Source organism: Diceros bicornis, chromosome 2 (genome assembly GCF_020826845.1).
Source record: "Diceros bicornis minor isolate mBicDic1 chromosome 2, mDicBic1.mat.cur, whole genome shotgun sequence".
NCBI classification, from domain to species: domain Eukaryota; kingdom Metazoa; phylum Chordata; class Mammalia; order Perissodactyla; family Rhinocerotidae; genus Diceros; species Diceros bicornis.
This window is the reverse complement of record NC_080741.1, coordinates 85112939-85136346: the sequence shown is the minus strand read 5'-3', so window position 1 is coordinate 85136346 and position 23408 is coordinate 85112939. Positions and strand designations below refer to the sequence as shown.

General features: G+C 42.6%; 1 protein-coding gene across 2 annotated transcripts in view; it reads right to left on the bottom strand.

Annotated features, from left to right (window-relative positions):
- Positions 1-869: 869 nt before the first annotated feature.
- The window catches only part of MKRN2 (makorin ring finger protein 2), a 35179-nt gene continuing 12640 nt past the window's right edge, over positions 870-23408 (bottom strand). For both annotated transcript variants that reach the window (XM_058565374.1, XM_058565368.1), the window contains exons 2-8: positions 16917-17045; positions 15694-15875; positions 14176-14480; positions 12675-12889; positions 10094-10204; positions 1263-1407; positions 870-1107 (exon numbers count right to left, since the gene is read on the bottom strand). In XM_058565374.1, the coding sequence (XP_058421357.1) occupies positions 970-1107; positions 1263-1407; positions 10094-10204; positions 12675-12889; positions 14176-14480; positions 15694-15875; positions 16917-17045 (1225 nt within the window). In that variant the 3' untranslated portion in view covers positions 870-969. The remainder of the gene's footprint in view (positions 1108-1262; positions 1408-10093; positions 10205-12674; positions 12890-14175; positions 14481-15693; positions 15876-16916; positions 17046-23408) is intronic.

Here is a 23408-nt window from a genome sequence, read left to right as displayed (position 1 = left end):
TGATTCAGAGTTATGCTCCTTCACTTAAAAATCACAACTGGTGACAGAAGACTTGTGCTCAGATCTCTTCAGGACCTCTGCTGGGTCAGAACCAGAAACTTTCTTGGGTGCCATTAAAATTTTTCCAAAATTTCCAATCAAAGCTCACTAGATGGCCTGGGTAGGAGGGCACACAACAGCACGTGTGCCCTGAGCACCAGCACGATTACCCTGGGGGCACGAGCCCACAAGTGAGAGACGGGACGTGTTTCCCTCGAGGCATGTGTGCAAGGCTTCCTCCAGTTGTGGCCCCAACAAATCAGAAATGTGCGGCCATGCCTCTATTTTACCACCCCATACTTCCTGCTACTTCAACAAGGCCCCCTTATGGGGAAAAAAGTTGATACTTTAACTTTGTTTCTTGAACACATGGTAGCAAGACTCCTGCTCTGATTTGGGACACTGAAGAGCCCTAAATAAAGTTTTATGCTAAGGTGACTGCTTCTTGAAAAGTTCTGTATAAATCAAGTTTTTGACCACCCACTAAGTACACTAGGGAAATGTATGATACAGGAATCCTTTATACAGCTGAAGAATCCTTTGGTAAGAAAAATGCATCTGCTGCTTTAAGTGCAGCTGCAGGTTGACTGTTTCTAGGGAGTCAAAGCTCAAGAAAGACAGGAGCCAGGGGTGTTTTAAAAGCAGTCAGTCAAAACTCAGGCTGGCTGGTTAGCTGGTCCCCCCAAAGAGCTTGACGTTCAACTAAGCTATCAACTATAAAAGTAGTGATTCCATATGCTCGTTAGGTTATTTTATATCCTTCACTCTTCCCACGGCTGTAATAATGGAGAGTGGATGACACCAAGGTTAAAAGTACAACCCCACTCAAATCACGCCACCTTGGGCTGTATTAAAGGAAGCTCTGCACACCATAAACTTGGGGAAGGCTTGGCCGGCGGAGCCTAAGATGCAGGGGCGACCATCTACTCTTCAGGGTTCTGACGACTCCACTCCGGACAGGTGCATGAAGAGGTCCCCAAGCTCTGTCACGTCGACACCTTCAGTGTTGGGGACATGCTGGCTTTCTCGGTTCTCAATGAAATCCCAGAGCCGCACTGAATTAAAGAACTGCAAAAACAGCCAGCAAACATGCCTGGTTATTGCTAAAGGCAACATGAAGGCTGGGGAGCTTTTTTTTTTTTTTTTGCTTACCCATCTCTGCTGCCACAGCTATCAGCAATGCCCATAGGTAAGTGTCTGATTAGAGATGGCCAAGTCCTTACCCTCACAGTGCCTTCAGAACTCAGCTGTTTCCGAGGTTTCTCCGGCTCTGCTAGCCGCCCATCAGGGTAAGCATGGCGGTAAAGGCATTTGCTTCCAAATGGGCAGGTCCCCTTGCCTTGCTCAAAGTATTTACAAGCTTTTTTTCTGAAAAGCAGAAAGAAAAAGTCGAGGATGGTGGGAGAATCTGGAGTCCAGATGAACCACTGCTTTCCTCCATCCCTGCCAGAGCTAGGTCAGCCTCACGTTACAGGTGGGAACTGAGGCTCAGAGAGGTTAAGATGCCGATTTCTAAGCTGGATAATATTCCCACTCTGACATACGGCCTCATGCAGAATTTTACGTGTGTGGGGATTCTGCTGTGTTTTGAGCCTGCGGTGCTCCAAAGGCCTTCAAGGGAATGTGGGCCTGACTGCCCCTCTGGGCCAGCTGTCTGGGTTCCTTGCCTCAGCTCAAAGTCCCAGTAGGAGCTCCACCCAGAAAAGTTTCCCTTCCTCCAGGCCAGCAATGATGTCAAGGTGACCACAGGAAGCCATGACTTAGGAGTCACAGGGAAAGCAATGAATTTTAGCAGCTGCCTCAAGTTACAGGTCTCATTCCAATTTTCCTTGGTCCCACCCTCTAGAGCAGAGCTTCTTAACTCCATGTGCTATGGACTCCTTCTCAGAACAGTATTTTCAAATGCAAAAAATAAAACACATAGGTCTACAAAATAGTTGTCAAAAAGTTAAAAATTTTTTCCCCTATCTTCGAATTCTACCCACAGACCCTTATGTTAAGAACCCTTGCTCCTGAGGAAACATAACCAAAAAGAATTCCCATTCCTTCTTGCTCACATAGAATTTGGCTTATATATTCATAAATGATCCCAAGTTGAAGAGGAAGAGATGCCCAAGAATCCAGAGGGCCATCTGGGAGAATGAGGAAGCGGCAGTTGCAGAAATGAAGCTAAAGCACAGCAGAAAGGGCAGGCTGCTACCAGGGGCAGCTGAGGTGACGGTGGCAGATGCCATGCGGGACTCCTTGACTCCAGTATTTTACTGTCTTCTCAGACAAGGAGACGGCAGAGACCCTGTGGTGAAGATCTCTGAGAAAGAGCTCATTGTTAGTGCCATCTAGTCGATTCTGACTCCTAGTGACCCTGTGTATGGCAGAGCAGAACCCTGCCCGGTCTTTTTTGCACCATCCCCTCACCTTCCGGCGCCATATCAGACAACGCTCTGCTGCCATTTATAGGGTATTCATGGCCAGTTTTTTTGGAAGTGGGTGGCCAGGTCCTTCTTCCTAGTCTGCCTTAGTCTGGAAGCTCTGCTGAAACCTGTCCACCATGGGTGACCCCGCTGGTATTTGAAATACCGGTGGCATAGCTTTCAGATCACAGCAACATGCAGCCGCCACAGTATGACAACCAACAGATGGGTGGTGTGGTTCCCTGACCAGGAAACGAACCAGGGCCACAGAGGTGAGAGTGCCAAGTCTTAACCACTAGACCACCAGGGCTGGCTGAGACAGACCTCGAGCAGCACGAAGAAACGCTCCCTACCAGCTGTCCACAGAGGGAAGGAGCCTCCTTGCCTGCCTGGGCGCCTACTCTCACCAGGTCTGACTCAAGCCCAGGTGACTGAGGAGTTGTCTGAGCAGAGGTGTGTGGACCAGATACCTTCCAAGGCCCCTGTGCCCCTGCGGCTGTGAACAGATTTTCAAAGGATCACTCAAGCAGTGAGTTCTTACCAGAGTCTGTTGGACACTGGCTTTAATAAACTCATCAGGTTCAAAAACTTATTCTCTAGTCCCCACTCCCAAAATAATTGTTCTTTTTCTTCCCCCAGCCACTCCCTCTTTGTTCTCAGCTCTCACATCCAACTGTTACCTGCTTATAGAGCACCTCCCAAATTGACCCACAGTTCCCACACTGTTGACCAGGAGGGGCGCCATCCTCTGCTGCCTGCCTGCCACAGTCACTTCTTAATTGGCCTCCCTTCCACCAGGTTCTAACCTCTTCACACTACCACAGAGGAGATTCCTTAAACTGTGTCACTTGTCACCCTGTTCTTAAAGACCATGGTCAAGCTGGGACTCAGGACCCCCTTAGACTTGACTCCAGTCTGTCTTTGTCTCTGAAGGTCCCACCATATCCTTCATACCTCTTTCAACCCCAGGGACCACTCCCACTGCTCCCCAAACACAGAATTTGCACCATTCTGTACCCATGTCATACCATAGGCTATTCATGCTTCATGATTCAGGGTTCCCATACTGCTTTCCCTGACACTTCCAGGTGGATCTGAGTGCTTTCTTTGTTGTGACATCTAGCTTAGGCCTCTCATGAAGAATTTGTCACCAAAAAACCTGTATCATAATTGTCTTTTTGCAGTTTCCCATGAAATTATCTTACTAATCTCTATATCCCCTATTGGTACTTAGCTTGAAGGTGCGTGGCCCGTAGTGGGTGCTCAGTAAATGTTTGTGGAATGCATAAAAACACCACCATCAGTGGAAACCAAGGCCAGCAAAGACCCAAACAGCAATAACATGAGAATTTGCAGACAACTCCAGCAGAGCTCCCATCTACCTTGCCACTTCTGCCCTCTGGTGGACACACAATGACACCACATAAAAAAAGGGTAAAACAGGAAAATAACAAGCCTTCAGTAATTGATACGCAACTTAAAGGAACCATTTAAAAAAGTAACATACAGTTCTGCTTTTAGTATGGCCAAGTAAACTTCTACTGGACTTGACCTCCCTGCAGATACCTAGAAACATAACTATTTCTAAAAGACTTGAAGGCCCTGGAGAACGAACAAAAGCAGGATTCTTCAAGAGATTAGACACCTGGAAGAAGGGGATGGCAAAAGGTGAGTTATCTTTTTTAGAAAAAGTAGCTTTTAGCCTAGAGCAGGACCAAGTCAGGTGTCTATGCAGGGTGGCTAAAACTCCAGTGGAAAATCCAGTTTTTCTGGCCTGAAGAATGAAAAGACAGATTGAGGAAATCAGCCATTGGAAAGTGAGGAAGCAATCCCACAAAGGGCCTGAGAGGGGAGAGCTCTAAATACTGGGTATCAACCCCACCCAAACCTCTGAAGAACCCCTGAACTGCACATCACCGTGGCAGGCTCATGGCAACTCAGCTAAGGATAAGAGAATTGAATTAAGATTTGAACTGCTGCCCAAAGAGTTTGAGTCTAAACAATTTACCTGCCTATTAAAACAAAAACATCAGTGCTTTACAGATGAACCTAACAGAATCCAGAGTCTCTATCAGGTAACACTTACAATGTCTAGGCTACAATCCAAAATGACTCAACACCTGAAGAATCAGGAAAATGTGACCATTTTTAAGAGAAAAGACAATCAATAGAGACTAACTTCAAGAGGACAAAGATTTCAAAGCAGCTACTATAAAATGTGTTCAAGAAGATGAACAGAGAGGAAAAAAGACTGAAAAAAAATGAATAGCCCACGACCTGTGGGACAATATGAAAAAATCTATCAGGGGCTGGCCTAGTAGCATAGTGGTTAAGTTCGTGTGCTCTGCTTCGGCGGCCCGGGGTTCGCAGGTTCAGATTCCTGGGTGTGGACCTACGCGCCACTTATCAAGCCATGCTGTGGCAGGCATCCCACACAGAAAATAAGGGAGATGAGCAATTAGCTCAGGGCCAATCTTCCTCAGGAAAAAGAGGATTGGCAATATGGATGTTAGCTCAGGGCTAATCTTCCTCACCCAAAAAAAAAAAATATATCCCCTGTAATTAGAGTCCCAGGAGAAGAAAAAACCAGGTAGAAAAAATATTTGATGAAACAATGGCCAAAATTTCACTAAATTTGGTGAATGACATAAACTTATAGATTCAGAGAAAACCAAGCAGTAAAATATGAAGAAAACCACTCGTAGGCAAAATACCAAACTGCTGAAAACCAAGATAAAGAGAAGATCTTGAAAGCAACACCAGAAAAATGATGTATTACAATTTAAATTACTACTGACTTATTAGAAACAGAGGCCAAAATATAGTGAAATAACATTTTCAAAATGATGAAAAAAAAGAAAAAAAAAAAACAAACCATTAACCCAGAATTCTATTCTCTGAAAGAGAAGGCAAAGATGGAAAGAGGACTGATCAGACCAATATATTCAATAAAAATATCCCTCAAGAATGAAAAAAAGCTATTTCTGATAAAAAGAAAACTAAGAATTCCTTACCAGCAGATCAACAAAATGTTCAAGGCAGTTCTTAAGGCCGAAGGGTAATTATACCAATTGGAAGAGCCCTGGAAATAATACCTGAGTAACCATAAACAACTTTTTCCTCTTAAAAAAAAAAAACAAGTTTTTTAAGGCAAAAATTATATTATCACCTGTGGGGTTCCAATGTGTGTAAATATCACATCCATAACATTACACGAGAAAAGTTGCAGAATACAAAATCAATATACAAAAATCAGTTGCCTTTCTATGCTAACAACAAACTGTCAGAAAGAGAAATTAAGAAAATAATCTCATTTACAAATGCATGGAAAAGAATAAAATACCTAGGAATAAATTTAACCAAAGAGATGAAAGACCTATACACTGAAAACTATAAGACACTGTTGAAAGAAATTGCAGAAGACACAAATAAATGAAAAGATATTCTTATGCTCATGATTGGAAGAATTAATATTGTTAAAAGGTCCATACTACCCACAGCAATCTACAGATTCAATACAATCTCTATCAACATTCCAACAGCATTTTTCACAGAAATAGAAAAAACAATCCTAAAATTTGTATGAAACCACAAAAGACCCAGAATAGCCAAAGCAATCTTGAAAAAGAAGAACAAAGCTCAAGGCATCACACTCTTTGATTTCAAACTACATCACAAAGCTACAGTAATCAAAACGGCATGGAACTGACATAAAAACAAACACAGATCAATGGAACAGAACCGAGAGCCCAGAAATAAACCCATGCATATACAGTCAACTAATTTATGACACAGGAGCCAAGAATATACAATTCTGGGGAAAGGACAATCTCTTCAATAAATGGTGTTGGGAAAACTGGACCCCTATCTTATAGCCATACACAAAAATCAACTCAAAATGGATTGAAGACTTGAATGTATGACCTAAAACGATAAAACTCCTAGAAGAAAACACAGGCAATAAACTCCCTGACATTGGTCTTGGCAATGATTTTTTTGCATTTGACACCAAAAGCAAAGGCAACAAAAGCAAAAATAAACAAGTGGGACTATATCAAACTAAAAAGCTTTTGCACAGCAAAGGAAACCATCAATAAAATGAAAAGGCAACCTACCGAATGGGAGAAAATATCTGCAAATCATATATCTAATGAGGGAGGTTAATATCCAAAATATATAAAGAACTCATACAATTCAATAGCCAATAAAACAAACAATCTGATTAAAAAATGGGCAGAGCATCTCAATAGATATTTTTCCAAAGAAGACATATAAATGGCAAATAAGTACATGAAAAGGTGCTCAACATCACTAATCATCAGGGAAATGCACATCAAAACCACAATGAGATATCACCTCACACCTGTCAGAAGAGATATCTATATTCTCATGTTCACTGCAGCATTATTCACAATAGCCAAGATATGGAAACAACCTAAATGTCCGTCAGCAGATGAATGGATAAAGAAGATGTGGTATATGTATACAATGGACTATCATTCAGCCATGAGAAAGAATGAAATCCTGCCATTTTCGACAATATGGATAAACCTTGAGGGCATTATGCTAAGTGAGATAAGCCAGACAGAGAAAGACAAACACTGTATGGCATCACTTATATGTGGGATCTAAAAAACAGTCAAACTCATAGAAATAGAGAGCAGAAAGGTGGTTGCCAGGGGCGGGGGTGGGGGAAATAGGGAGGTTGGTAAAAGGGCCCAAACTTTCAGCTATAAGATGAATAAGGATCTAATGTAAAACCTGGTGACTGTGGTTGATAACACTGTATTGTATAACTGAAATTTGCTAAGAAAGTAGAACTTAAATGTTCTCATAAAAGAGGATAAATAATGTGAGGTGATGGATGTGTTAATTAACTAGATGGGAGGAATCCTTTTACAATGTATATGTATATCAAATCACCACGATGTACACTTTAAATATCTTAAAATTTAATTTGTCAATTATACCTCAATAAAGCTGAAATTAAAAAAAATTATATTATTACCTTGTGGTGTTCTAATGTATGTAAACATAATGCATATGCATTATATCTGTAGTGCAAAAGATGGTAATGAGGAAGTAACTGCATATTGTATAAGGGAGCAGGCATATCAATTCTGACAGCGAAAAATAAGAGTATATTGTAATCCCAAGAAAAACTATTAAAAAAAACAGGAAAGCTAAAAAGCTTTAAGTTAAAATGGAATTCTAAAAAATATTCAAAATAGTCAATAGTTGGAAACAGCACAGAATAGATGCACAGAAACAAACAGAATAGATGAACTGTGGTAAACAGGCAGCCCTTGCTTTGCACAGTTCTGATATCCATAAATTTCAGTTACCATGTGCTATGGTCTGAATATTTGTATCCCCCTAAAATTCATATGTTGAAATCCTAATGCCCCATGTGATGGAATTAGGAGGTGGGGCTTTTGGGGGAGGTGGGGCTTTTGGGGGTGATTAAGTCATTAGAGTGGAGCCCTCATGAGTGGGATTAGTGTTCTTATGAAAAAGACCCGAGAGCTCCCTCGCACCTTCCACTACGTGAGGACGCAGTGAGAAGGCTATGAACCAGGTTAGGAACCAGGAAGTGAGCCCTCACCAGAACCTGACCATGCTGGCACCTTGATCTTGGACTTCCCAAGCTTCAGAACTGTGAAAAATAAATTTCTGTTGTTTATAAGCCACCCAGTCTGTGCTATTTTGTTATAGCAACCAGAATGGACTAAGAGACCATGGATAGTGAGTTGAACAGTTGCCCTCAAAAAGATATGTCCGAATCCTAAGCCCTGGTACCTGTGAATGTGACCTTATTTGGAAAAAGGATCTTTGCTGATGTAGTTAAGGATCTCGAGATGAGATCATCCTGGATTAATGGCGGGGGGTCCTAAAAGTAATGACACCTGTCCTTACAAAATACAAAAGTGGAAGAAAGACCCAGGGGAGAAGACAAAGGCAGAAATTGGAATTATGCCGCCACCAGCCAAGGAATCCCAAGAATTCCTGGCAGCCACTAGAAGCAAGGAGAGAGGTGTGGAACAGATTCTTCCTCAGAGCCTCCAGAAGGAGCCAACCCTGCCCACACCTTGATTTTAATTTCCAGCCTCCAGAACTGTGAGAGAATAATTTCTGCTGTTTTAAATCACCCAGTTTGTGGTAATTTGTTACAGCAGCCTTAGGAAACTAATCCACCTTGGTTTAGTTAAATAACACTTGTCCTCCAACAACACAGTTCAAAGTTCAATTACCACAGTACATTAACTGTGAGTAATTGCATAAAGCACAAACTTTGCTATTAGCTGTTCAGTCCGAATCACCACATAACAAGCATGCACCATGGTGAGTGACCAATCACGTAACTTTCTTCCCAAGTCTGTTAGGGACTGGTCACTGCACATCTGGTACTCAGTTTAGACAGAGAGCAAAACGTGTACGTGCGTTGCCTTCTTGTTTCCCAGTGATACACCCTTAAGACCTTTTATAAAAATGGATAATTGAAAGAGGAAACTGGCCACCAAAGATGGAAGTGCAGCAAAGACATCAAAAGTGCTAAGACTCTAAGTGAAATGTGAATCCTTAACCCCTCCTCTCGCACATCGGCACCACATTCAATGCATCAGCAAATCCATCAGCAATTCTTCTAAATAGGTCCAGAATCCAACCACTTCTCACCACCTCCACGCCTACTCCTCTGGCCCACGTCACATCATGCCTGGATGACTGCAATAGCCTAACTGGTCTCCCTATTTCCATCTTCGCCTCTTCTTTCAATACATTCTCAATGGATCAGCCACAGTGATCCTTTCAGAATATCAATCAGATCATGTCACTCCTCTGATCAAAACTCTATGATGGCTGCCCATCTCACCCAGAATAAAAAGCCTAGTCCAACCAATGACCTGCAAAACCCTACCCAATTTGCCCTCTCCCTGCCCTCGTCTCCACTATTCTCCCCGACTTGCTCCTCTCATCCAGCTACTCCTTGCTCTTCTTCAAATAAGACAGACATGCTCCAGCCTCAGAGTCTGCAGCAACTATTCCTTCCATCTAGAATGTTCTTCTCACATCAACATGGCTCGCTGCCTCACCTCCTCTAGGTCTTTGCTCAAATGTCACCTTCCTGAGGCATTCTCTGTCTCCCACACTAAAATTGCAACCCCCTCACTTCCTATGCCCCGTTCCCAGGCTTACTTCACTCCTTAGCCCTGATCACCATCTAATATATATTTTCCTATTTATCTGGTTTGTTTCTTATTTATCTTCCTTCACTAGAATGTGAACTATGTGAGGGCTGGGATTTTTGTCTGATTTGTTTTGTGCTGTATCCCCAGCAACTGGAAAAGGCCTATCATATAGATCTTCAATTGATATTTGTTGAATGAATGAATAATCCCAGATGACAAGTTGACCTTAGCACCTGAAACAAGATTTCTAGGGGATATTGCTCAGCTTAAAAACTAAAGAGTCCACCCACCATGACCTTGCTCATGTCTGCATCCCCAAAGACCACGTGATGCCATCCGAGTGGCCTCAGGACCCCAACATCACATTCTTGAGAGGGAAGGGGGCGGTAGCGATGGCAAAGACTGAAACGAGAGCCGGACAGGCACCAGGATCACACCTGAACTCAAAGCACTTACCCCATTCCCTGTTTGAAAGCTTCAATCAATTCGTTCTTTTTATTCTGATCTTCTACCCAATACACACTTGGAATTACAAACTCTGATATCACACGGCATTCTGGACAAGACCTGAAACAAGAACCAGGTTAGTAAGGGAGAGATTAAGTTACAAATCCTGTACACGCTCCACCACTAACCCTTTGCTCAAATGTATGACTACTCCAAGTGTTTCCTATCCAAAAATTCCAAAAGGTATAATCACAATCATCTAAGAACCGTACTTACTGTTAAAAACATGTTCTTCTCAACAATAAAAAGACAACCCAATTTTAAAATGGGCAAAGGATTTGAGTAGGCATTTCTCCAAAATTGCCAATAAGCATAGAAAAAAGTACTCAATGTCATCAGTTATGGCGCTGGCCTGGTGGCGTAGTGGTTAAGTTCGTGTGCTCCACTTTGGCAGCCCAGGGTTCACAGGTTTGGATCCCAGGCATGGACCTACACACCACTCATCAAGCCATGCTGTGGCAGGCGTCCCACATATAAAGTAGAGGAAGATGGGCACAGATGTTAGCCCAGGGCCAAGCTTCCTCAGCAAAAAAAAAAAAAAAATCATTAGTTATCAGGGAAATGGAAATCAAAACCACAATAAGATATCACTTCAGAACTACTAGGATGGCTAACATAAGAAATAAAGACAATAACAAGTGTTGGCAAGAATGTGGAGAACGTGGAATCCTCATATGTTGTTGGTGGCAATGTAAAGTGGTTCAGCCACTTCAGAAAACAGTCTGGGAATTTCTCACAATGTTAAACATAGAGTTTCCAAATGACCCAGCAATTCCACTCCTATGTTATCTACCCAAGAGAAATGAAAACATATGTCCACATAAAAGCTTGTGCACAAATGTTCATAGCAGCATTATTATTTTTTTAATTAATTATTTATTTTTTGTGAGGAAGATCAGCCCTGAGCTAACATCCATGCTAATCCTCTTCTTTTTGCTGAGGAAGACCGGCTCTGAGCTAACATCTATTGCCAATCCTCCTCCTTTTTTTTCCCCAAAGCCCCAGTAGATAGTTGTATGTCATAGTTGCACATCCTTCTAGTTGCTGTATGTGGGACACGGCCTCAGCATGGCCAGAGAAGCGGTGCGTCGGTGTGCACCTGGGATCCGAACCCGGGCCGCCAGTAGCACGCACTTAACCGCTAAACCATGGCGCCAGCCCAGCAGCATTATTCATAACCCCACAGTGGAAACAACCCAAATGTCCATCAACTGGTGAATGGGTAAATAAAATGTGGTCCATCCACACAATGTAATATTATTCAGTCATAAAAGGGAATGAAGTACTGGGACATGCTACAACCCGTGAACTCTGAAAACATGCTGAGTGAAAGAAGCCAGACACAAGAGGCCACATATTGTATGATTCTATTTAGAGGAAATGTCCAGAAGAGGCAAATCCATAGAGACAGAGAGTAGACTAGTGGTTGCTAGGAGCTGGAAGGAGGGAAGAATAGGCAGTGATTGAAAATGGAAGTTTCTTTTTGGGATAATAAAAATGTTCTAAAATTAGACTGTAGAATGGTTGCACAAGTCTGTGAATATACTAAAAACCATGGAATTATACATTTTTATCTCAATAAAGCTGTTATTTTACCACACAAATGGGTGACTTTAGGCAAGTTACTTGACCTCACCATACCTCAGTTTCCTTATCTAAAACGAGGATGATGATCATAGGGTCTCTGAGAGAACTGAGTTAGCTCTTCCCCTGTCCCACTGTAGAATTTTAAAACCCTGTGGGTTTTTTTTATAATTTTTTTTTGTGTGTGTGTGAGGAGATCAGCCCTGTGCTAACATCTGCCAATTCTCCTCTTTTTTGCCGAGAAAGACTGGCCCTGGGCTAACATCCGTGCCCATCTTCCACTTTATATGGGATGCCGCCACAGCATGGCTTGCCAAGCAGTGCGTAGGTGCGCGCCCGGGATCCGAACCGGCCAACCCCGGGCTGCCAGAGCGGAGCGCACGCACTTAACCGCTTCCGCCACTGGGCAAGCCCCAGAACCCTGTGTTTTTATGTCAATTATATCTCAATAAAGCTGGAAAAAAAAAAGAATCCTGTGTTGGCTTCATGGAACACATTCCATGTATCAGACATGATGTGAAACGAGTTACACGCATTATTCCATTTTCCTCAAATAACCCTTTTTTACAGATGGAAAAGAAAAATGAAGCTTAACAAGGTCAATAGGTACTCGGCCTAAGGGCAGACCACTAGTGACTATTAGTGATGGAGTCAAATAGGTCAGTATCATTAACACCGTCTCACACAGATGGTCCCTTCTGAGTGTCCCCCAACACCCTGAAAGCTCGGCAAGAATTGTTACCCATATTTTAAAGGAAAAGGCACTTCAGCCCAGGAAGGGTACGTGATGAGCCCAAGTTCCTGCAGCCAGGAGCCAGAATTCACCACTTATCTCTGCACTGAAATGCCTCTGGAGGACAGGGGAAGGCTTAAGAGTGGATGGAAGAAGGCCCCAAATCAAACTTTCTCCCCAGCTCTGATAGCCAAGACTCCTTGCTGTACTTACTTAATGATTGGGTTCTCAAACTGCTTGGCACACCTCCACTGTCGGATGCAGGACAAGCAGTACGTGTGATTGCAGTTGGAGAGAATCCCAAATCTCCTCTCAGAAGCAGACGCCTTCTCGAGGATCACTTCCATGCAGATACTGCACACTTTGTCCTGACTTGCCTGGAAGGCAAAGGCCTCTTCCATCTCGTGTTCGAACGTCGACATGCAGATCTGAAGTACAGACAGGGAGAAGGGAAACCTTCTTAGGTTCTGGGCCACTGCGGAGCGGGGAGAGCCCAGGAGCAGCTGCCACAACCAAGATCAAGAAGGAACACGGACCAGGGCTGCTTTAGGCAGGCCCAGCAGTCCCTGGACTCAGAACACAAAGCTCTCCTCGACCACGAAAAGGACTTCAAACCGTCACTGGCCCAGCCCCTTGCTTTCCTAGCATGACCTAGTCACCTCCAATCTAGAGCCAAGACCACAGAAGTCCAAAAAGGTTAGAGGACCACTGTGGGGTCACAGAGTTCACTAGGACTGGGACCCTGGTCTCCTGGCTCCTCTGGGCACCGCCTTTCCCCACTCTAAACCACACCAGTATCAGAAATGCTGAATAACCCTGAACTTGAAACATCACGCTGGCAGTCCTGAGTCTGAGGGAAGCAGCACCACTTCTCCCCAAGAGAACAAGTTACGTAATGAATTCATTCATCCAGTAAGCAGGTGCTGAATACCTCCCATGTGCAGCACTGCATATCAGGCATTAGAGTTAGTGCAAAGGATATGAAGACCTCAGCCCTGCCCACGGTGGACATAGACATGAGACAAACCAAAACGCACAGCACAAAGACCTCGACACACAGGGGCAAAGAGGAAAGCTCTAATTCTGTGCTCCCCTGGACACCCCCTGGGAAGACAATGGAGGGTGGCAGACTCAACCTCCACATACCACAGCCTCCTCCTCCTCACGGCTCTAACACTGTAGTATGCGCTCCTCCCCATCTCTCTTGCTCGTCTTCATAACCCGGTACTGAGCACAGAGCCTAGCGTGAGGCAGTGCCTCCATAAACACTGGGACCTAAGAACTTGAAAGGCCCGTTCCAATTTTGCTGCTCAGATTCTATGATTTGGGCTCCTCAAAATCTCCAGAACTCAGTCTTGCTGCCTGGATCCCAACCACAGTGATACATAAACTAGGGAGAGAGGACGTGTGTGTGTGTGAGTGAGACAGACAAAACACACACACACCCCCCCCCCCCATGCTGCTGAGCTAGATTTGTTCTCTGAACTTTGCACTGCTTTATGTTTCCGATGCCTCTTTTTTTTCTTTATTGTAAATAGTAAAAAATTAGCAAAATGACAATAGGAAAAAGGACTTGAAAATAGGGTATAAATACGCCAGGTATATAAGGCAGGTATTATTGGCAGAAAGATTCTTGCAGAAATACCAACAATTTTGCCACTTAGAGCATTTCAAATTTCTTAAAACGAGTTCACATAAAGGCTTGCAACTTTACCTTCTCATGAGCCTTCCTCTGCTCTGGGTCGAAGGGGTGCAGGACTCGTAACCTACAGATTTCACACACTTCCCCATGCAGGTAGACACAAGCATCCCCAAATCGGCACTCCCCAGCAGCTGCATAGGGGCACAGCTGCTGCTCAGTGCTGTAGGAGCTGCTGGCTTCTAAGTCATCAAGGCCACTCCTGATTGCATCTAGGTAGGAGTGTGGCTTCATCTCTGGGCCATTCTGGTGGTCACTGCAGCCTCCTGGATTATTCAACACACTTGGGCAAGTCTCTTCTTCAGCCATGCCAGAGAGATCTTAAGACAAAACACACAGCACACACACAAATGAAAACTGGCCCAACCTTTCTCGTAAGCAGTTAGCCAAAACCTAACAAAGTAAGCAATGCCGACCTCTGGAATCTCACTCTGGCAACATAGGGACAAAAACAGGCCAAGAAGGAAAAAAAAAGAATAGCATAAAATGTTCACAGCGACATTACTTATAATCATAATAAAAACCCAAAAAACATAAATGGCAACATAGGGAAATAGCAAAACAGACCATGGTATATTTATACAAAAGAACACTAAAATTGCTGTTTAAAAATAGCAAGTATGGAAATGTCAACACATGGACCAGTTAACACTAAAAAAACTAAAAATTAAAAAGAAAACAAAATGTAAGTCAAAAGGAATTTAGAATGAGGTCAATAGAATACAGTGGTTATCTTTACACCAGTAAAGTTACCAATCACTAAGTGAACTAGAATGAAAATCCAAAGCGAGTCTTTGGGCCCTGAGGCCAGTGCTAAATTGCCCTATGGCCACCCTCTTCCCCCACCAGGAGCTGATGCCTTCCCATCACACACTCTTCCGGGCTTTTTTAGGGAGGAGATATTTGACTGGATTGATTACTTGTTTCCTTAGAATGGAATCTGTCTATCTTACACTGCACAATTCCAATAACTAGAAATCCCTTCACTTGATAAGGACTAGCCAATAAAAACAACTTACGATTTATAGCCTTCTTCCTCTCCAAACCTTGTTCCAGGATACAGACCACTCCCCAAACCCCAACATACTATTCTATTTCCAAAGGCGCAACCTAAAATACCAAACACCGGCTCAGCGTAAGAACTAAGGCTATGAACTGACCTAGAAGTCAAACAGAGAAACATGCTCTTTATCGAAATATGTAGCTTTGAAATGAATAGCTTGGTGCTTCTCAGAATTGGGCAACCACTCTATGCAGACAACAGTTACACGTTGACAAAAAGGTCACTTTTTATGTTTTGCCAGGCCAAACTTGGGGCTCTGCCCTGACTGGGGCACGAGGCTGAATGCATCATCTGAACGCTCTGCAGCCAAATGAAGCCTGTTCTCAGGACGGTGCTGGTGTCTCTATTTGGACAGCTTGGAAGAGTATTATTAGGTTAGGAGCCCTCTGAACAACAGAAGGCCAGAAGAGAGCATCAAGAAAAGTAAGACTGCTTTTCAAAAAGGCAAAGAAAGGATTCTGCTTACTCACTTCGGTCTCTAAGTACCAGTGTTCTCTTTTCACGTTTCCCAGGCTCGTGTAAGTTAGTTTTCACAATAGATGCAGTGAGGTCGGAAGGAGGGTGAGGACTGTGGAAACCCGGGGATGGCACACTGTGGGGCACGGTGCCCACAGCACCACCAGCTGCAGCAGAGGGCCTCGTGTGATCATATCTAAACAAAACACAGCAGACGCATTACGGACACACCACACACATGCCTCCCACACTCCCCAGACATGCAACATGCCTCCTTCTGCTCCATTTGTGGAAGTGGAGAATGAGACAATATTTGCCCATATTTTAATTAATAAAAGGCTTATCAATTAGTAAGAACTGCCTGGCAATTCAGAGTGAGTGGTACATTGCTGTCTTAAGTGTCCTTGTGGGACTTGAGTGAGACAGACATACTGCCCTAGACCACACAAAGACAGCCTGAAAGTTCCAGACAGATGTTGAACTGAAATCTCCTGATATCAATCCAGTGTTCTTTTGGGCAGGAGTTCCCAAAATGTTAATGACGGCCAATGTAACAGCTGGAGACTGGCCTCTCCTGGACTGTCTTTCTGGGACACCCAATGGCAGGAGGAGGGCAGGGTGGGCCAACTTCATCATCCACCAGAAAGCAGAGAGGAAGGACTGAGATTTGCAGTCCAGAAAAGAACAGATTAGCTCTTCACTACAAAAGCACAGGAATAGGTTTTTGGAATGTTTCCCCATTAGAAGTTACGAAACTTGCCTACAGCTGTCAGTGGAACAAAGGAAGACTCTATATAAATGTTCACTACAGGGGTACTCATAGCAAAAAACTGGAAGCCACTTAAATATCTAACAGAAGAATAGTTAATAAAATGATGGTATATTACCATTACGAAACATGGTAAAATTACAGTTAGTAGATAAAGCAGCAGCATAGGGAAAAGCTTATGACATGTTAAGTGGGGAAAAAAGCAAGATATAAAATCTCATATATACTTTGAGTGCAATTTTATAACTGTAAACTCATAAGAATAGGCCTGAAAAGTGGTTTTGAAAAATTAAAATTATTTTTAGGGTACTGCAATTAAGGTTTCAGAATTATCTGCTGTACTTTGTAATGCTGTCATAGTACTGTTAAATTAACATTCTCCCCTCATCAAGACGCACGCTACAAAAGGATGTGGATTCCTGCTAGTGTTCAGCTCAGTGTAGCAGTGGGGACAGTGCAGGGTCTTGCCTGCATCGGCTTCCATAGGCGCAACAGCCCTTCTGATAGTATTTGCAGATGGTGGACGGCTTGCTGTTGGCCAAGTCATGTGAGAACAGGCATTGGTTTCCTTCCCGACACACACCATGCATAAAATACCTGAAGAGACAAGCAGAGGTATAAAACTTTTAGAAACACCTTTTTCTTTATAAAATCACCGTATTCTTGAACTTCGCGTATAAATACTTATTATGCATATATTATATATCAAGGCTCTATTAGGCACTGGAGATATAGATATTTCTTTAATTTTAACAGTGATTTTATTTTATTTTTTTGTGAGGAGATCAGTCCTGTGCTAACATCTGTCAATCCTCCTCTTTTCTTTTTTTTTTTTTTTTTTTTGCTGAGGAAGACTGGCCCTGGGCTAACATCCATGCCCATCTTCTTCCATTTTATATGGGATGGCGCCACAGCATGGCTTGCCAAGCAGTGCGTCGATGCGCGCCTGGGATCCGAACCAGCGAACCCCAGGCCGTTGCAGCAGAGCGTGTGCACTTAACAGCTTGCGCCACCAGGCCACCCCCAACACAGTGATTTTAGATGCACTACAACTAATTGAATGACAGGTTTTCCAGAAGAAAACTGATCCTATACATTTCTATTTTAAGATACATCCTTCTACTTTGAGGTATGTTACACATGTAAAATGTGAGCCTTATAACTGAGAACATGCTCTCTGAAAAACTGCTCTCTCTGCTCTCATAGTGCTTAAAGGATATGGTTTTAATGGAGTAGGAGAGACCTGGGCTCAAGATCCAGCTCTGCCACTTACAAGCAGGTATAACTACAAAACCAACTTCCCCGGGCCTCACTACCTTTATCTATAAAATGAAAATTACACTACCTACTTTACTGAGCTGTGGTGAGTATTAAATAACATAGTGTAGCACCAAAAGATATATATAAGAATGTTCCACTGAGAGGTCCAATTCTGGCCCTGAAGGAATAACTCGGAGGCATTCTAATTCTGTCCAGCCAGAGCAGAGAGACCTGGTTGAATACTCAGAGAAAGTCATAGAGAGATCACAGAAGGACATACCTTGTATTAAGGGTAAATGAATCCTAAAGTGAAGAGTATTTTAGACTCATCCTAATAAAGCCTTTTTAAAAACAAGCTTCATGGGCCAGCCTCGTGGCTTAGCGGTTAAGTGCGTGGGCTCCGATGCAGGCGGCCCGGGTTCGGATCCCAGGCGCACACCGACGCACCACTTCTCCGGCCATGCTGAGGCCGTGTCCCACATACAGCAACTAGAAGAATGTGCAACTATGACATACAACTATCTCCTGGGGCTTTGAGGGAAAAATAAATAAATAAAAATTAAAAAAAATAAATAAATAAAAATAAAAACAAGCTTCAAAAGGATCAAGCTGATAGCAAATAATGTCAGCCAAAACAAAATTTAACCCTCTTTGAAGGAAGACAATAAAATCGAAATGCTCAAAAACACTCAATGTTTGGCATCCAATCAAAAATTCCTAGATATACCAAAAACCAAAAAATGTGACCCATAACTAGGAGAAAAATTAGTCAATAACAGGAATGACAGATGATGGACTCAGCAGACAAGGACTTTAAAAACAGCTATTATAAATATGCTTGATATGCTGAAGAAATCAAAGGAAAGCATGAATACAAGATAGAGAAAAATGGAAGATATAAAAAAGAACCAAATGGAACTTCTAGAAATGAAAACTATAACATGTGAAATGAAAATTACACTGAACAAGCTTAACAGCAGATTAGACACTACAACAGAAAATCTCAGACAACTTGAAGACATAGCAACAGAAACTATCCAAACTGAAGCACAAAGAAGAAAGAGAATAGATTTTTTTTTAATTTTTTTTTTAATTTTATTTATTTTTTTTCCCCCAAAGCCCCAGTAGATGGTTGTATGTCATAGCTGCACATCCTTCTAGTTGCTGTATGTGGGACGCAGCCATAAGGCTGGAGAAGCGGTGCGTCCGGTGCACGCCCAGAATCCGAACCCGGGCTGCCAGCAGCAGAGCGCGCGCACTTAACCGCTAAGCCACCGGGCCGGCCCCGAGAATACATTTTTGATTCTTCCATATGAAGGAGTATGGAACTTGCCTTCCCACTGTAAAAAACTAGAAAACAGAACAAAAAATGTAAAACAACTGCTTTCAGACGTGGACAAAAGGCAACACAAGAGTGGTCCTTGAGAGAAGGGAAATAAGGGAGGTGAGCCCCATGTTCAGCCTGGCCTTCTTCCTGGAGGCATATTCTAGACCTTAGTGCAGGGAGGGGAACCCAAAGCAGAGCACAGCAGTCCTGCTGAGTTGAAGAGACAGAGATTGGAATTCAAGGAGGCTGAGGGAGGCTCTTCAAAGAGCCTGTAAATAGGATCACACATACATGACCAACTGACTTTTGATAAAGATATCAGGTAATTCAATGGGGGAAAGAATAGTCTTTTCAACAAATGATGCTGGACCCAGTATCCATATGGAAAAAAATGAAACTCAAACATTATGTGTCTGCTGATGTGATCCAATATCAACAAAGTATACAAACAACCTGTGATGTATTTTAGCCAAAAACATTTAACTTTTTTTTTTTTAATTTTTTTATTTATTTTATTTTTTTCCCCCAAAGCCCCAGTAGATAGTTGTATGTCATAGTTGCACAGCCTTCCAGTTGCTCTATGTGGGATGCGGCCTCATCGTGGCCGGAGAAGCGGTGCGTCAGCGCCCACCCGGGATCTGAACCCAGGCCGCCGGCAGTGGAGCGCATGCACTTAACCGCTAAGCCACGGGGCCGGCCCCAAAAACATTTAACTTGAATCCAATAAAACTCTAGATCTAACTCCCAGTTTACAGGAAATACAGGGGACTGAGTACAAGCTAAGGGCATCATGAGGAAGCAATCAGAGAAACACAAAAGAGGAAGCAGTATGTTGGCCAGGTCTTTTTAACAAGGAAGTGTCATGGAAAAGAAGGGGGGTGGTGCTGAGTTTGGAAAACAGTTTGGTGGTTTCTTAAAAATTTAAACATAAATTTACCTGACTCAACAAGTCCACTCCTAGGTGTTTACCCAAGAGAAACAAAAACATATGTTCATACAAATACTTGTACATGAATGCTCATAGCAGCATTATTCACAACAGCCAAAAAGTGGGAACTTTTACAATTCCATCAACTGATGAATGGATAAACAAAATGTAATACATCTATAAAATGGGATATTATTTGGCAATAAAAAGGAATAAAGTAATGATACATGCTACAACATGGCTGAACTTCAAACACACTATGGTAAGTGAAATAAGCCAGACACAAAGACCACAAGTTGCATGAATCCATTTATACGTAATGTCAACAAAAAGGGAAATCTATAGGGACAGAAAGTAGATAAGTGGTTGCCTAAGGATGGGAGAGGCAGTACCAGGGAGTGACTATACATGGGCACAATGGGTCTTTCTGGGGTGATGAACATGTTCTAAAATTTAATTGTGGTGATGGCTGTACAACTCTGTAAATTTACTAAAAATCTTTGTACACTTGAAATAGGTGAATTTCATGATATGTAAATTATACTTCAATAAAGCTGTCAAAAAAAGAATAAGAGGAGGAGGACACTGAACTAAGTTAGTAGAACATAAGGTACATGATAACCAAATGCAATATTTAGTCCTGGATTATAATCTGGTTTGGACAAACCAGATGTAAAAGACATTTTGGGGAAAGATGAGGAAATCTGAGTATGGACTAGGTATTAGATAAATGAAAAAATTTTTTGACAATTAACTGAAAAAAGCAGATTATAAAACAGCATACACAGTAAGATGGTGCAGCCAGTACATAAAATAGTATGGCAGTTCCTCAAAAAATTAAAAATGGAATTACCATATGATCCAGCAATTCCACTTTTGAGTATATATACAAAAAAACTGAAAGCAAGGACTCAAGTATTTTACACCCGTGTTCATAGCAGCATTATTCACAATAGTCAAAAGGTGGAAACAACCCAAGTGTCCAACAAAGGAGGAATGGATACACAAAATGTGGTCTATACATACAATGGAATATCATTCAGCCTTAAAAAGGAAGAAAAATTCTGACACATGGACAACATGGATGAGCTTTGAGGTCATTATGCTAAGTGAAATAAGCCAGTCACAAAAAGACAAATACTGTATGATTCCACTTATATGAGGTTCTTAGAACAGTCAAATTTATAGAGAGAGGAAACAGAATCCCCAGGGGCTGGGGGAAGGCAAGAATGAGGAATTGTTTAATGGCTACAGTTTCAGTTGGGGAAGATGAAAAGAGTTCTGGAGATGGATGGTGATGATGGCTGCACAACAGTGTGAATGTACTGAATTCCACTGAACTGTGCACTTAAAAATGGTTAAGACAGTAAATTTATGTTATGCGTATTTTACCACAATTAAAAATTTAAAAAAATAGCATACACAGTGTGCTCTCATTTGGGTAAAAATTAATTTAAAAAATATATATATATACACACACATACATGCATTTTAAAAATCTGGAAAGATATATATAATAGCAAGTGGCAATCCTTGAGGGTAAGATATATGGTATTTTTATTGTCTTATTTTTGCTGATCTTACTTTTTAACATTTCTCCCATAAACATATACTGCTTCTGTAATAATAATGGTTGTTTTACTTTTGAAAAATTATAGACTGTTGAATACTGGTGAGGGTATGGTTAAAAAAAATACATAAAATGCTCAGTATAATACCTATCTCACAGGAGTCCCCCCAAAAGTTAAGCTCTTATTAAGGTCTAGTAAAGGACACAGACAGTTAGTTACAAGTGACCTGTGCCTTATCACAACGTACGCAGAGTGCTGAGGAGACACATACATGGACTGAGGGAGGGCAGCAGGGGGCAACGTCCCAGAGGAGGTTATGCCCCAGCAGTCTGTGAAGTGGAGGGGTGCCAGCAGGAGGGAGGAGTATGTGCCAGAAAAGGAGGACAGCAAGAAAACCAGTAGAGAAGGCAGGGGTATGAGGGGTGCAGGCAGGCCTGCTGAGAGAGGAGACTAGAGTATCATTACCCTGACTGTGCTCCAAGATACCGCGGTGTCAGCTGAAATAATGATGAGTGCACCTCAAAACAAGGGATAAAGGGCCCACAGTCAAGTCAGCTTAGGAAACCGCATAGTCTGGTCTTTCTCAGAGATTTATAACAGACCATAGCAGAGGAAAGGTTCTGAGTGTCCGGTTGGTCGTAAAGAAAACTGTTTCCTCTTATTAGACACACCCCTTCCCAGAAAAAACACACCCCTTTTTTTAGAAAGGGCACTTGAGCTCCAGGGTGGAAGACAGCTTGGAGAGGGCTGAAAGTGTAGGTGAGGAGCCTTTAGGAGGTTGATTTTTAAAGGAGCTTTATCTGTGAACTCATGTTTTAACTTATTTAAAAAACATATTATAGAAAATTTCAAACATATACAAAAGTAGACAGAATGGCAGAAGGAACTCTCAAGATGTACCCAGCACCAGCTTTCATATTATCAACTCACGACCAATCTGGTTTTACCCATTTCTGCCCTCTCCTGTATAGTTTTGACAATTTATCCTTTTTAAAGAGGGATAACTCACATACCTCCTGAACGAACACTTTTGGACACGGAGGGCCCTCCATCTGAACAAGTATATTAGGAGAAATATATGAAATGAGAAAAAATACAAAAGATCTGATGAACAGTACTGTCAATACTCTAGGACTTTCATTTTATCTCATTTAATCCTAACAATACCATGAGGAGTATCATTACTACATCCATGATGCAAATAGGAAAGCCGAGGCTGAGAGAGGTGGCAGATCTAATAGATCATATAGAGAAAGTTACAGAAGATCTAATTGCTAGGTACGGGACCCCAACTCTGGTCTTCCCAGACAGCCCTGACCTTTTCCCACCGAAATTGACTCTCCCTGTCACTCTGCCTTTGTCCATACTGTGGCTCCTGTCTAAAACACTGTACCCCATCTGTCACTGACTGAATTGTTATAACCTGCCTTCCTTCACGGACCACATGAGTCCTGGCTGGCCCAAGAACCCGTCTCACCCCTCTAGCCCACAGTGGGCTCTTCCTCCAATCCCACAGACCTACTCGTGGCAGCCACACTGTATGGTACTTCCCAATCTGGGGCCCCTAACCCAAGAGAGCTAGTGCTCTTGAACAAGTAGTTGGGAACGTCTGGCCTCTAATCAAGAATGCCTAGGAATAACTTCAGGAAGGCACAGTTGGAACATCACTAAATGTGACTAAACGTAGAAAACCTAAACCTAACCAGTGGCTCTGCCTGGAACTGGAAAAAGGTTTGACAACAGAAGGAAGGGAATGGTCTCTAGGAAGGTCAAGAGGCCCAGACTGTCCTCAGAGAAAGAGTACCAGAGAACACAAGTGACATTCATGCTGCACATCTGCCCCTATGATGGGCCTGGGAAGCTGCCTCAGCTGG